Source organism: Heptranchias perlo, chromosome 4 (genome assembly GCF_035084215.1).
Source record: "Heptranchias perlo isolate sHepPer1 chromosome 4, sHepPer1.hap1, whole genome shotgun sequence".
NCBI lineage: Eukaryota > Metazoa > Chordata > Chondrichthyes > Hexanchiformes > Hexanchidae > Heptranchias > Heptranchias perlo.
Window position 1 is genome coordinate 33,075,699 of NC_090328.1, and position 15,111 is coordinate 33,090,809.

Genomic DNA, 15,111 nt, shown 5'->3' on the forward strand with positions numbered 1-15,111 from the left:
CTATTCAAAGCAAAACACTCAGAAATTACCACGAATATGGGTTGACAACAGCGTACACAGCTAGACTCCATAATACGCTGCAAGGCGTTCCTTCAAGGGAGGTGGGAACTGGTCTGAAAAACGGCTCCAATTCTCATCCCCAATTTGATTTTTAAAACCATGAAGGATCTGAAATTAAATACAAACATTTTGAGCTAACAGGTTTAAAATATGCATTACCAATTTCAGTAACTGAGAAATATGCATTGTATAATCAAGAAATTTTGTGAGCATTCCCCAATTAATTAAATAATCTTCAGTTATTAAATAGTTAAAATGTACTATAAATCAACATGTTTACACATCAGTGATGAGCTTAAACTTTAAAATAATCTAAGGATTTTCCTCTTACACAGCGCCAATTCAAATATAATTATAGCTTTGTTTTTCATAACTTTCTCCCATTGCTTCACTTTACCTATGGTCATAGGAGGAGATACTGAACATTTGTAAAAGAAGTACATACAAGATCATTGCCTGAGAACCTGCTGGACTGAAACTGACACTTTCAGAAAGCTGTGAACACCACACAAAAATTCTATTAACCAATCAAGAAGCACAGGCAAGTTTACTCATCTGGACAACGTCCAGCTGTGCGATCAACTTTACTTGTCCACGGCAAGCTCCAACTGGTTTTCACATGGTTATGTTAAAGACTGCCCTGACTGCATCTATAAGCTTTTAGGGTAAGCTCCTCTGGCTGAAAAATCTGATGTTAAAATTGATTTTTAAGCCAATGAGAAAACTTTTTTAAAAAACAATTTCTCCTCAGTGACTGTCAGCTTTCTTGTACATTGAAACAAAAAAACAAATGTAATATTAAGACATCAAGGAATTTCAGACATTTAAAAAAATGAAATGCTCATCACTCCTATCTTTATTCCCTTCTTCTAAAAGCCACCAAAACAAGCAATTTCAAAGAACAAAACTGAAAGAAACTTGTTACCTTGTAGAACATATCTCGAAGGTCATCTTTTGGACTAATCCAAGATGCAACTGCATCACAGAAAAAAATGAAGTCCTGGAAGAAAAAAAAAGTCATTATTTGAACAATTCTGATACGAAACTTTAAAAAAGCAAGCAAACTTGTATGCAGTGTCAAAAGAGGTACTAAAAGAAAGCAAACAGCTATCTGGAGATCAATATTCAAATTTTTGTCTTAAAGTTTTTGCACTTTTAAAAAAAAAGTTACCCTCGAGATAGATAGGTTAAATAACACTGATGTTACTGACAGACCTAAACAAATAAAAGCACATTTCAAACAGGATCTAAGTAGAAACACAAAATAAGGAACCAAGTGGTTTTGCAGATGCACAGCACCAAAACCACAATTTAACCTCAGATGGTTTCTGGCCATCAGAATGCTGCGGAACCAACGCAGAGGTCTGTATTATTTGCATACAAGCTACATATTTCCTGACTTCAATTACTACTACTGAAAATACTGGGCACTGTTGTAATTTTAATGGTGAATTATTTCCAGGCAGAAAATAGCACTTTTGGCATTAAAGTTTCTTTTGACAGTTTTACCGCCACTTTGGATTTTCACAAATGAGTTTAACTCGATAATGAACACTTAGTACAAGTGGACTAAATACACCAAGTTAATTACTGGTCGATCCCATTTTCATATAATATTCAGTTTTGCTCAACTGGACCAGCCACATAAATGCGTGGCTACTACACAGGTCATAGGCTGGGTATACTGCAGCAAATGGCTCACATCCTGACTCGGCAAGCCCTCTCCATTACCTACAAGGCACAAGTCAGCAGTGTTATGGAATAAGCTCCATAACACTCAAGAAGCTTGACATCATCTGGGACAAAGCAATCTGCTTGATCGGCACTTCATCCACTAGCCTAAACATCACCCCCTGTGTACCATGGCTAGTGTGTACTATCTACAGGATGCACTGCAACACCTTGCCAAAGCCTGTTTTGACAGCACCTCCCAACCAGTGACCTCCATCATCTAGAAAGACAATGACAACAGCTGCATGGGAACACCATCACCTCCAAGTCAACACCAACATGACTTGGACATAAAATCGCTGTTCCTTCATTGTTGCTGGATCAAAATCCTTGAACTCCAAACCTAACAGCATCATGGGAGCATCTTCACCACACGGATAGCAACAGTTCAAGAAGACCCACCACCACAAGTGCAACTAGGAATGGGCAATATATGCTGACCATACCAGTGATGCCCACAACCCAAGAATGAATTTTAAAAAAGAACGCTTTCTGAGCAACACCCCCAGTATGAGCACTCTTAACAGATCTACTTGCATAATGTTATATTTCTACATTGTTCTGAGTGGTCTTGGAACAAAATTTGGATTTTAAAAATTGAATTTATCATTGCAAATAACAAAACTTAATGGGGTAGAAATTAGTCTGAGCCCATTCTTGGCGTTGCCTGCTTGAAAAGGGATCTCAGGCCTCAATTAAATAATTTAGGTGAGCTGCCAGTACCTGTCATGCCTCCACAGCCAGCTTGCCCATTGAAGCACATGAATTTCGGGCCACTTGCCTTTCCGGGACTGCGGGTGGGAGGCCGATTGCAGCTGTCAGGAGTACTGCGGGGCTAGGAGGGGCACTACTGCTCCTTTTAGTTCCACATTATTTTCTTAAAAAAAAATTTACGCTCATCTTTTCGGTGGAGGCTGGTTCCTAGGCCACATCCACGCCTGGAAAACCAGAGTCCATTCAGGGCAGCCCCATTTCTCGGAGGGGACCTAAATCAGGCATTGAGCCCATCCATTAGCATATGCAAGGGACCTAATACCTGTCCTAAGCGGCTGCCCCGGATGCCTGAAAATCATGCGCTGTCAATTGGATGTTTTACATTCATGGCACTCTGCATTGTGATGTAGCTGGATTACAGAGTATCAATATTTTGCACTGTGAAGCAGATAAATGGCCTCATTTAGTCTGCTCTGTGTATATGGTGGGGGCATTGCCAGGTTAGCATCTATAAATTGTGGCTCTGCCTCCAGTGTTCAATGTGCAGTGTTAGAGTTTGTACGATGCAATCCAGGGATAGCTGTGGCTTTAGGTCCTCCCTCTCCGGTTTTACAGTCGACATAAGTGCACTCGACTCTAGGTTTTGGAGGCATGAAGGGACAGAGGCGACTAATCAAAATATGTCAACTTTAAATACACTTTTCTTGGAAATGCTGATGGGTGTTATCTGTGGAAACATAGAAGACAGTGTTCAGTATTCAACTTTTGACTGTAATAAGACTGTTAGGAGCCTTCTTTCACACTTATTGCAAGCAAAGCAAATAACTATAGATACACATTATATCTGAGCACTTAAAATACCCTGTCAAATATTACTGTCATGTAGATTAGAAGGTTGAGTACTGTTATGCTGATATTACTTATTTGTAACTATAAAAGACAGATGACAGTATTGTTTAGATCACTTACTGAACTCAGCAGCAGATGGATATTGAGATAATGTTGTCCCATCTTCAGGCCACAAGATATTTGAGTACCCTGCTGTGCTGTACAGTTGTATTGAGTTTCCTGTTGTGTTGATGGTTAATTCTTGCAATGCTTTTCATGCAGTTCTTTTGTTTTTCTGGACACTTCTGCCTATTAATTTTCTTGACAATGATGGCTTGGCTGAAACCTCTGCTATCAGTAATGTTGAAGCATCAAAGAACGTATACTTCATTTTGTGCAACCAGTAAAGTTCCATCTTACGGAGACACTGTCTTGTCCAGTTTGTCACATTTTCTACCTATTGCCTCCACTACTGCAGTAAAGCACTTTATTTGAAAAGGTCAGGTGATTAATTTCTGCTCATTAGGGTAGCATATTTCGATTTTCACTTACCTTGGATTGGATGGGTTAATTACCACCTGCATCAAGCTCAAAGCTATCTAGTGAAAAATGGACATAACCAGCTTGGTAGTAATTCTATGCAGTTACTGCCACAAAGCTGTTTCAAACACTTAAATCCAACAGTTTAAAAATGCAACTTTAGAGCTTTTTTTTTTACAATTAAGGCAATATACTCTCCCTGTTTCACTAACGTTTTTATTGAAAGATCTTGAATGAAAAGAACAATTTTGCTGAGTCTCAGGCCAATAAGAACCCAACACTTCAGGTTGGGTGAAGGTCCCTGGACATGCTAGGCTGCCAGTTAAGTACCTTCCATGCAAGAGGGAAATAGTTCTCCAGAGACACAGAAAAGACTTTTCTACAGAAACTAAAGGACACTGCAGCTTTAAGCGAAACAATGTTAAACTACATTCATGTTTCATCAGCTCTAAGGTAACATTCAAGAAATTGCTGGCAAAATATAATGAAAACTTTGAATCTTCACACATTTTACAAAGCAGGGTTTGTGCTACATTTATACTGGAGATTTTAGGCAGCATTCCACTTTCTTTTGTTCAAGGAAGGAGCCATGGTTTCAGGATTTCAAATGCAATGGGAGCAATTTTAAATCACTTCATCACAAATGTCATTACTTAAAAGTTATCAAATTTACTAGTCTCATAACATATCACCTGTACAACTCCTCCTGGATTGACACCAATCATACTGCAAATGCCACGGAAAGCAGAATCTTTCTCTTCATTATCCCTTATGTTTCGTAGGGATGTACACCTGTTCAATAGTGTTAAAAAAGGTCATGTATAAACAGGGGTTATGTACAGAGGCTGGTTTTAATCCACTAAGACACTGCACACAACAAATCTATTCATAGTATTTAATGGAATATATATGTTGCAGTTAATTTGGCTGTTAGATCTGCCTGCTTTGCAAATCTGGCAGCAGTAACACAATTAAAGTTTACGTTTTCACTTAAACAGGACAATTTAATATGTTTTGTGCCCATCAATAACATGGTATCTCAAACTTTTCTATAAACACTAAATCAATGAAATTACAATTCTTTTAGTTTTACAAAATTGTTGCAATTGTTCCCATTTTTATTTTTAAGTTTATGCATAACCAAGTATTACTCAAAGTCAATTAATATTCACCACCAAACTCAAAATTGAGCAGACTTCAAGTTATTGGGATTAAGGTCTTCATACATGTGTTCTGTGTGACTTGATTATTCCATCAAACACTTTAAAACAAAGACCACTTTAAAGTATACTTCAATTAACCCATCATTGCAACAATGCCATCCTTTGTCAGAACTATCAGTTTTTCAGTAATATAAGATTTACTTTAGCCATTCAATTTTAAGAAGCAGCATGTGAAAGACAAATGACTGAATATACGACAAGGTGGAACACAAGCTGGTATTCATACAAGCTGTATTATATTTTATAATACAACAAAAGACTTCCACAGTTTGCAAGCAAAGTGTTTGACCTTAAAAATTAATAATTTCAGAACTTAACACATTTCTCATAGCCAACTGAGTTTTAAAATTCTGTATTTCTATTACTTTTTTAAAAAAAAGATTTCTGCATGCAATTTATCATTCTGGTGGAAATTTCTTTAATGCTTTTAAGTTCATAATCAAGCTTCTCAACACAGCAAGCATGTGACAATCTTATCCCATGCATCAGTTAATTGTTAGCCACAACATAAAATAATAATATACACATGACGGTGCTACTGAAAAATCACAAACCTGATAGGACAAGATTAGTCACATGGTTGGCAATGGTTAAGGATTGTGAATTTGTAATCAACTGAAAACTATTGCTATAAGTGAGAAAGAGATAGAGAAAGAGTGAAGAGGAAAATGAATTAAATAAAGATTGAATAATACACACCAGGGTCTTATAAACTGCTGTAGCATGGGGGCCACCTCTTGAGGACAAACGTAACCAAGACGACCAATTGTTATTGCTACGGTAACGCAATCACGGTTATACACCACCAAACGCCAACCAAGACATGAGCAAATGAGGGGGAGGAGAAAAATAAAGAAAAAACAACAAATAACTCAGAAACAGAAATCAACAGAATCTGTGTATGATAACAAAATTAAGATCATCTTTTTGTGTTGATTATTAGATTAACTACCACCCAGTGAAGGGAGGCAGAAGTTATGGTGCAATCTTTAAAAGAAAAGTAAAATAAATCAAAAAACTCAAACACATTAAAAGAGGGAACACTCTCAAAACACTTGAATTTTAAACTAACCCCCCAACTGAACAAAACGTGCCCACCTAAAATATCAGACTTAACCTCCCACACCCGATTGATAAGCCATTTTGGCAAATAGTTTTCTTTGAATGTATGCAAATTACAGCTTTATCATTCAGAATTTTGTTTTAATGTTACTGGCAACTTTCTTTCAAGCTCTCTTTGCTATGAAGTTGGAGTTATACTGCACTCTGCAAACTCAAACCAGTATGAAACAGCTTCCTAGAAGGGGGTCTTACATATCAGGGCCTCAGTGTCTCCTACATCCACTGTTACTTTTACATTAATACACACTCAAAATCACTGTCAATGTAAAAGTGACACTATAACATCTCCCCAAGCCCCCAATTCTCGCTCTTGTTTTTCATGCTAATGTACACTATACTCAACCTGAGCTAAGTAGGGAAAATACTGAAGCACTTACTCATTGCTATTTCAGCAACAATGAGCACATAATTGTGAACTTCTGATATTACAATGCACAGTCATTTTATCCGTCATCAGAAATAATAAAATTAGCACGGATTACAATTATTGCATTTGCTACATTAGGTTAGTAATTAATAAGGAACATTTTTACAAATAAATTGCGAGCTCTGAAATGGAAGGGAATAAGTTTTAAAAATCTTTAAAATAGCTGTATAGACTACAATGCAATCTATTGTTTACTGATGAAAGAATTAACAATTTTCCTCAAAGCAGCAAAAACATTTGAAAGTACAAGTTCTTTCTACAATTCAAATAGCTCTTGCGTTCTTTTCAAAAGGCTTTGTAATATCCACTTAGATAATTCCAAAATTCAGACTACATAAAACATGGAAATGGACAAAGTGTTTTAGAAGTGTTCCCCTTTAAGCTCACGAAAAGTTATCATTCAGAAAGAAAAAGTAATGATTTAAGGATTACTCCAAGCTAACTATAAGGACGCTACAAAAATCCAGCAGATTCATATAAAGCAGAGGAGGGAAACCTATGTTCAAGAGACACAAACTATGCAACATTCTCATTAAAACAAGCATTCATGAACAATCTGATGAGACATGCAGAAAAGCAGATGAATGTTCATTCAAAAATAAAGTTCAGTGTAGGATATACTGATCAAACTGCACGAGAGGTATGCCAATTGAAAAAGAAAATTCGCCTTGCAAGTTGGGAAACATGCAAGTCGCACAAAACCAATTTGTAATTTGAATAATAGTGCATTCAGCACAAAGTTGTTTTCTTCATTTTGTAACCAAATTGCTTAAATTAGCAATATTTCTACAAAAAGCCCACGGTCATTTAAAAATAGTGGAAACTGGCCTTTATAGATTGTTTTTTATTGCACCAGCTCCCTCAAAAATGCTTCCTCATAAAATTGTGTAATTTAAAAAAAAATCAGGAACAAAGTTTGACTTGGATTCTGTCTTTAAGAGATAGACTTGTAAACGATAGGCATGTCGAGAAAAAAAATGGGACAGCTAAGCAATGAGACTGCCAAAGCATATGGTAATATTTTAAAACCAGCTCAGGAACTGGGTTAGGATCAACTAGGAATTGTGCTTAATGTGCGTTTAAGAATGTCTGGGAGTTAAGAATTGAACCAGGAATGCACATAGAAGCTTGTACATAGAACACATACAATGGGCAAGTATTGCACATTTCAAATTAAAAAAAACATTAAGTTTTGTTTTTACATTCAGACAAAAGGTTTACACAAAATGTTTTGGCAAATAATTCTTCAACCCCGACACAAATGTAGCATATTTAGAAAAGGGACAGTTGATCAGTTATCCTTCATTAAACGTGCAACATTTTGTTCACATTTATTGCTGCTGTGTAGTGTCTTACTGCACACTTGCATCTACATTTTGAAGAACTTAAGCAGTACATAAATGCCAAGAAAGAGGAACAAGCTTATAAACATAAATGTCCCTATTCTAGGTACTCATTAACCATCAATGAAGCTGGACATAGCAACATAACTTTCAAAAGGTATAGGCTAAAGGAGTCAAATTAACTCCATGTCAGATGCAAGTTCTGTACAAAACAAATGCAAATAGATTAATAATTACATTACATTACATTACATCAGTGACTACACTTCAAAAAGATACTTAATTGGCTATAAAGCTCTTTGGGACATGCTCTGAAGTTGTGAAAGGCAATATATAAATGCAAGTCTTTCTTTTTAAATGGTCATATATTAGCATATGAAATATTTTAAAACTGTATAGATTTAGATATATATGTACCAATTACATTTGAGTACAGATTGTTCCTTGTATTAAATAAACACAGATCTTATTTTGCATCTGACAGAGTTTCACTAAGTTGCTGAGAAACATGAGAAATTAGGAATTTCCCAGCCCATGAGCTCTAATGATTTGTATGTTTGGACTTCAAAAGTATAAAGGAGCAAAGTGAAAACAGCTAATCTGACAAAACTGCTGCAGTATTCTGGGCTACCACCTATATCTACACAAACAATATTTTTGTATAATTAATGTTACTTAGAAAGGTGGGGGGGAAACGGGATTGCGTGGGACATGAATCTCCGAAGTAAAGCTCAACAACAAAGGTTTGGGAACCTCTGCTCTAATTCAATATGTGCAAGAATATTTTGCCACAAATTTCTAATGTTAGATGCAGTGACTTAGGATTCAAATGTATTGACTCACTAACCCTCAGGATTCTCTAAATGAAGTAAATTGCATTTTAGTACACTAATTCTATATTTTCATGTTTATGTCAGACAAAATGTTATTACAGATCTTATAGAATTTATACCCATTCCAATCCATTTTCACCACCGATTTGTATATTTTTAAAAACTGATTTGGTTGCTATCAATAGTCACTCACGGCAATTTTATTGACGTCCATTTCTGATCAAACAGACCATGCATCTGACAAATCCACAAGCTTGTTCCGATTATGACAAACTTACAAGCCTCAAAACAAAGCAATATGACAATGTATTTTTATTTTATCTTTCACTTTCAAGGCTAACCATTGAAAGTCAAACTATTTGGACAAAATTCACTTCTTTGATATTGAAAGGTTTTGTAATTTTCTTAACACAATATCCTAAGCTTGTTCAGTATTTCCAAATTCGAGGCTTGTAAAGACTCATTCCACAATGCAATGAACACAGTGAAATTTTAACAGCAGAAATTGAACATTACTTCATTCTAATGTGAGTAGATTCTAAGAGTCCATTGACAGGGCAACCCTGATAATGTAGAACTACCATCCTTGCATAATGGTTGGTTAAAACCAGCAGCACAATCTAAAAGCTAAAATCAAGCAACGTGATTGTAGAGCACCAATTCAAAATTAGTTCAAACAGGCCAACGCTGCCTTGTCAATAGCCAGCACGCAATGTTAATACTTATTTATGCAGCTTAAAAATATCTGAAGTGACTAAAAATATTTCACACATTCATTCCTAAGCAAAACAATACTCAACAACAAATTAAACATCCTATGAAATCACAATTTGAGTTACCTGTATTTTCCAGTAATGTTTTTGGTGTGTTAGGTCTATTAATGATTTCCACCAGCTGGTGCAAGACCATTGGAACATAAGGCTGCATTTCAATCCCTAGTAAAAAAATAAAATTAGCTAAGTGAAGAGTTTATCAGCTAAAGGCAGTCCTTTAACTATTACGTTCTAAAATTCTACACACTTGTTCCGGGAGATCAAATGTAAATACAAATACACTTACGAATGGCAACAAATTTTGACCTCCAATTTGGAAGTAATTTTACATCCTTTTTTTCAGAAAATGAAGGAAAATATATATTTTTCAATTATAGTGAAGACAACAAAACACAATGAAGCAACAAAATAATTTTGCTTTTTCAAAATAAAGTTATACAACATATAACTACGTGGAAAGCAAGGAGCTGCAATAACATCCTACTCCATATACTTTTATAATAACTGGTCCACTAGTCCACTTTATAATTCAATGGCTGAACATTAGTTTTGTACAAGTTCATTATGTGAACATACACATGATAATGTGGAAGATTCCATCTATAGCTTTTTTTGAAATGACTAAATAGACAGGGTAATTGTGTTTTAGAAATAACTAAAGTTTAGATGGAACTTGTCTTTCTTTATTAATGTTGAAACTAGAGATCTGCAAAGCACAGGTTAAGTACTTTGATCTGTAGATTAGCCAGGATGCAGAAGCTTTGCCTTGGTGCCTACCAAATTATGCATGATAAAAGTAATAGATACGAGAGGCCTGGATGAGCTTTAAACACCAGCTCATCAACTGATTCTATGCACAGGATGCTCCACTGTGTCTTTGAACTTAACTGATTGACAATTCTTTATTCAGAGGCCTTTGGATTGGAATATATAGTGCAGACATTTCCAAATATCTTCAATTCATTTCAGTTTCTTGAAGTGACACGTGGACTCCATAAGTTGGCATGGAATCTCATTAGCCACATAAAGCATCCAAGTAATTGAAAATCACCCAAAATCCTCATTGTACAACAAATTGCACAAGAAACGAGTTCTAGAAAATGGCATTTTAATACCTCGTGGACTGGTTCTATTATTTGCTATTAACTTGTAGTATTTGTACCATCAGCATGTTTCTGTACCGTACTACTTTTGTGTAATATCATTTGCAACTAAATCTATTAGTTTTACCCTGAACGTGCCGTTCAGAGTAGACACTTGGTCTCTTATTTATACATAAGTTAAGGAGTTACTGTTAGACCTGTCCACAGCATGCGTAAAGTGCAGGTATCTATTCACTGCAGACTCTTTGCTTATGGAAACTACCTTTTGCATTGAAGTATTAGGAGCCTGAATTGTAATCACTAGCATGGATTTTTGTTTTGGTTGGATTTATACAATGTCAGTAATACGTTAGTTAAAACACACAACTATAATCTAACATTTTGTGATAAGCATATTGTTTTATGGGACAGCAATTATCAGCTGATCTGTTAAATTACGACCATCTTTATACGTTAAAGGGGAGATATGTTCTTACACGATCAATATACAATGTAGAGTACTGTGGAGAGTAAATTAAGCAAATTTAAAAGGATAAAACTAGTACAAATGAAACTAGGGCTAACAATAGTGAACTGTAATATAAAAAGAATTAGGTGATCACAGGGGTAGCAAAGGGAGACAGGATTCACAGATGCAAGGAACCCCTGGATTACTGGAACTGTCCAATAAAAAGCGTTGGACAAGTAAGAGTTTGAGTGACTCAAAAGGTGGTCCAGAGCAACATTACAGCACCGTGCAGCAAGGGACTACCCAGGGTTTAGAGGCAAATAGACTACAAGCATGCAAGTTTACCAGTTGTGGAAGATTGTATGGTCAGAGAAATAGCTGGCTTTTTTATTTTTTGAATTTGTGACCAAGATTCCTGAACGGTGTAAGAACAGAAAATGCTGGAAACAAAACAGGTCAGTCAACATCTGGAGCGAACAAATGAGTTACCGTTTTGGACGTGGATCCTTTGTTCAAAGTGAGGATATTGCAGATGAACAGCATTTTTAAAAAAACAGAACGAAAGTAATGGGGATGGGTAAAACACATACACAGACAAGAGTGGGGGAGTGGGACTAGCTGGACTGCCTTTGCATAGAGCCGGCACGGACTCGATGGGCCAAATGGCCTCCTTCTGGGCTGTAACCTTTCTGTGATTCTATTCTATGATGAGAAGAAATAGAATGACAAAGTCTTCAAGTGGAAAACTGAAGATGGTTAAATGGTAGAAGTGATCAGCATGAGACGATAGGAGGCATGGGGGGGGGGGAGAATCAAAGAAATTTAAAAGACACAGAGAACATGTGAATAGTTAAAGAAATTGGGGGATGAGTCAGGTGGAAATGGAACACGGAAGGAAGCTAGCAGCCCAAGAGCCTGGAAGAAAAAATGGTCAACACCAAGGGTGCAAATCACCCCACCATCATTACGTTGACAGAAGATCTCCACCTCAAGCCCCAACTTTTTTGTTTAAAGAAGTGACCAATTGGATAGATAAAGGGAATGCAGCAGCATAGTGTACATTGAATTTTAGGTGTTCAATAAGATGCCCAAGAGGCTTGCTAGAAAAATTCAGATGTATGATGCAAGAAGCAATAGTAACATGGATAGAAAGTTGGTTGATAGACAGGAAACAAAGGGCATTGCTTGGATCAGACAAGGGTTAGAAGTGGTATACCCCCAAGGGTTAGTGCTGGGCCCATTTTCAGAGTTGGACTTGTGTATAGGGAGCACAATCTCAAAATTTGCTGAACACACAAAAGTAGGGGCTTCGGCAAGCAGCAAGGTCAGTAAAAGAGTTAAGGATGACATAGGTTAGTGGAATGGATAGACAAGTGGCAGATCCAATTGAATGAAAGTGTGAGGTTAAACATTTTGGAAGGAAAACAAGGTATGGGAATATACACTCAATGGAAAGATACTGAAGGGTGTGAATGAACAGAGAGATCTGGGGGTTGAAATATATAATTCCTTTAAAGTGTGAATGCAGCTAGATAAAACCATAAAACGCCAATGGCATTTTGGGTTTTTATAAATAGAGATAAATAGTACACCAGCAAACATGGAGCGGTCACTTTGTATAAGGCAGTGGTTAGACCACAGATAAAAGTACTGTACATGGTTTTGGACATGCCAGTATGGAAGACAGTACAGCCAGTTGAGTTTCTGGTCAATGGTGACCACCCCCCCCCCCCCCCCCCACCCCCGCTCCCAAGAGATTGATGGTGGGGAACTCAACGATGGTAACGTCACTGAATATCATGGGGAGGTGGCTAAGTTCTCTCTCGTTGGAGATGGTCATTGGCACTTCTGTGACACGAATGTTACTTGGAATCTTTCAGTCTAAGCTTGGATGTTGTTGGCACATCTGACCTTATGATGGGAGAGGTCATTGATGATGCAGCTGAAGATAGTTGGGCCTAGGATGCTGCCCTGAGGCATTTCTGCAGCAATGTCCTGGGGCTGAGGTGATTAGACTCCAACATCACAAACATCTTCCTTTATGCCAGGTATGACTCCAGCCACTGGAGTGTTTTCCCCCTGATCTCCATTGACTTCAGTTTTACTAGGGCTCCTTGGTGCTACACTTGGTCAAACTGTCTTGATGTCAAAGGCAGTCACTCTCACCTCTGGAAGTCAGCTCATGCCCATGTTTGGACCATGGCTATATTGAGATCTGCAGCCGAGTGACACTGGTTGAACCCAAACTGAGATCGGTGAGCAATTTATTGTTAAGTGTAGTTTCATACCATTGTTGACGACTCCTTCCATCACTTTGCTGATAATTGGGAGCAGGCTGAAAGAGCGGTAATTGGCCTGGTTGGATTTGTCCTGCTTTTTGTGGACAGGACATACATGGACAATTTTCCACACTGTCAGGTGGATGCCAGTATTGCAGCTGTAGTGGAACAGCCTAGCTATGAGTGCGGCTAGTTCTGAAGCACAAATCTTCAGCACTAAAGCCAGGATGTTATCAGGTCCAAACCTTTGTGTCCACTGCACTCACCTTTCTGGATGTCACGTGGCATGAATTGAATTGGCTAGACTGGCATCTGTTATAGTGGGATCTCTGGAGAGGCTGAGAAGGATCACCCACTTGGCACTTCTGGCTGAAGATGGTTGCAAAGGCTTCAGCCTAGCCTTCTGCATTCACATGATGGGCACTGCCATTGTTGAGGATGGGAATGCTCATAGAGCCCGTTAGTTGTTTAACTGTCCACTACCATTCACAACTGGATATGGCAGGGTTGCAGAGCTTTGATCAGATCCGTTGGTTGTGGGACTGCGTAGCTCTGTCTATCTACAGCATCCTGCCTTTTCTGCTTAGCGTGCATATAGTCTTAAGTTGTAGTTTCATCAGGTTTCATCAGGTACGCCTGGTGCTGCTCTCGACATGCTCTTCCACACACCTCATTGAACCAGGGTTAGTCATCTGGCTTGATGGTGATGGAGGAATGAGGGATATGCCAGGCCATGAGGTTACAAATTATGGTGATATACAATTCTGCCGCTGCTGATAGCCCACAGCGCTTCACGGATGCCCAGTTTTGAGGGGCTAAATCTGTTCTTAATCTATCCCAATTAGCACTGTGGTAGTGCCACATGACATGATGAGCGTCCTCAGTGTGAAGATGGGACTTTGTCTCCAAGAGAACTGTACGGTGGTCACATCTACCAATGCTGTCATGGACAGACACATCTGTGACAGGTAGATTGGTGAGCACAAGATCAAATAGATTATTCCCTCGTGTTGGTGTTCTCACCAACTGCCACAAGCACAGTCTAGCAGCTACGTCCTTCAGGACTCAGTCAGCACGTCACTGGTGGTACTATCAAGCCACTCTTGGTGATGCATATTGAAGTCCCACATCCAGAGTATGTTCTGTGCCCTTGCTATCCTTAATGCTTCCTCCAAGTGGTGTTCAACATGGAGGGGTACTGATTCATCACCTGACGGATGGTGGCAGATGGTAATCAGCAGGTTTCCTTGCCTATGTTTGACATGACGCCATGAGATTTCATGGGGTCTGGAATCAATGTTAGGTCAATCCAACAAGGGAGAGCCTAACCGCCTCCCCATACCACTCCCCTCCCCTGACTGTACACCATTGTGCCCCATCTCTGTCTTTCCTGCCTGTGGGACAGGACATACCCAGGGATGGTGACGAAAGAATCTGGGATGTTGGTTGATGGGTATGATTCTGTGAGTATGACAATGTCAGGCTGTTGGTTGACTAGACTGTGGGACAGCTCTCCCAACTTTGGTACCAGTCCCCAGATGTTAGTGAGGAGGAAATTGCAGAGTTGACTGGGTTGGGTATGCAGCTGAGTGGTCCATCCATTTTTTCCCCTTATTTTCCTTTCTAATGGTTTGATGGACCACTTCAGAGGGCTGTTAAGAGTCAGCCATGTTTGGTGTGGGACTTA

At 38.3% G+C, this 15,111-nt stretch overlaps 1 protein-coding gene across 6 annotated transcripts in view; it reads right to left on the reverse strand.

Moving 5' to 3' along the window:
• Window positions 1-15,111, reverse strand: part of tnpo1 (transportin 1) — a 156,133-nt gene that overhangs the window by 6,833 nt on the left and 134,189 nt on the right. For 4 of the 6 annotated variants that reach the window (XM_067982738.1, XM_067982733.1, XM_067982734.1 and 1 more), the window contains exons 20-24: window positions 9,661-9,756; window positions 5,796-5,871; window positions 4,566-4,665; window positions 986-1,060; window positions 30-168 (exon numbers count right to left, since the gene is read on the reverse strand). In XM_067982738.1, coding sequence (XP_067838839.1) covers window positions 61-168; window positions 986-1,060; window positions 4,566-4,665; window positions 5,796-5,871; window positions 9,661-9,756 — 455 coding nt within the window. In that variant the 3' untranslated portion in view covers window positions 30-60. Of the gene's footprint in view, window positions 1-29; window positions 169-985; window positions 1,061-4,565; window positions 4,666-5,795; window positions 5,872-9,660; window positions 9,757-15,111 lie in introns of those variants that run through there. The other 2 variants (XM_067982735.1, XR_010962655.1) reach the window with 2 other exon arrangements.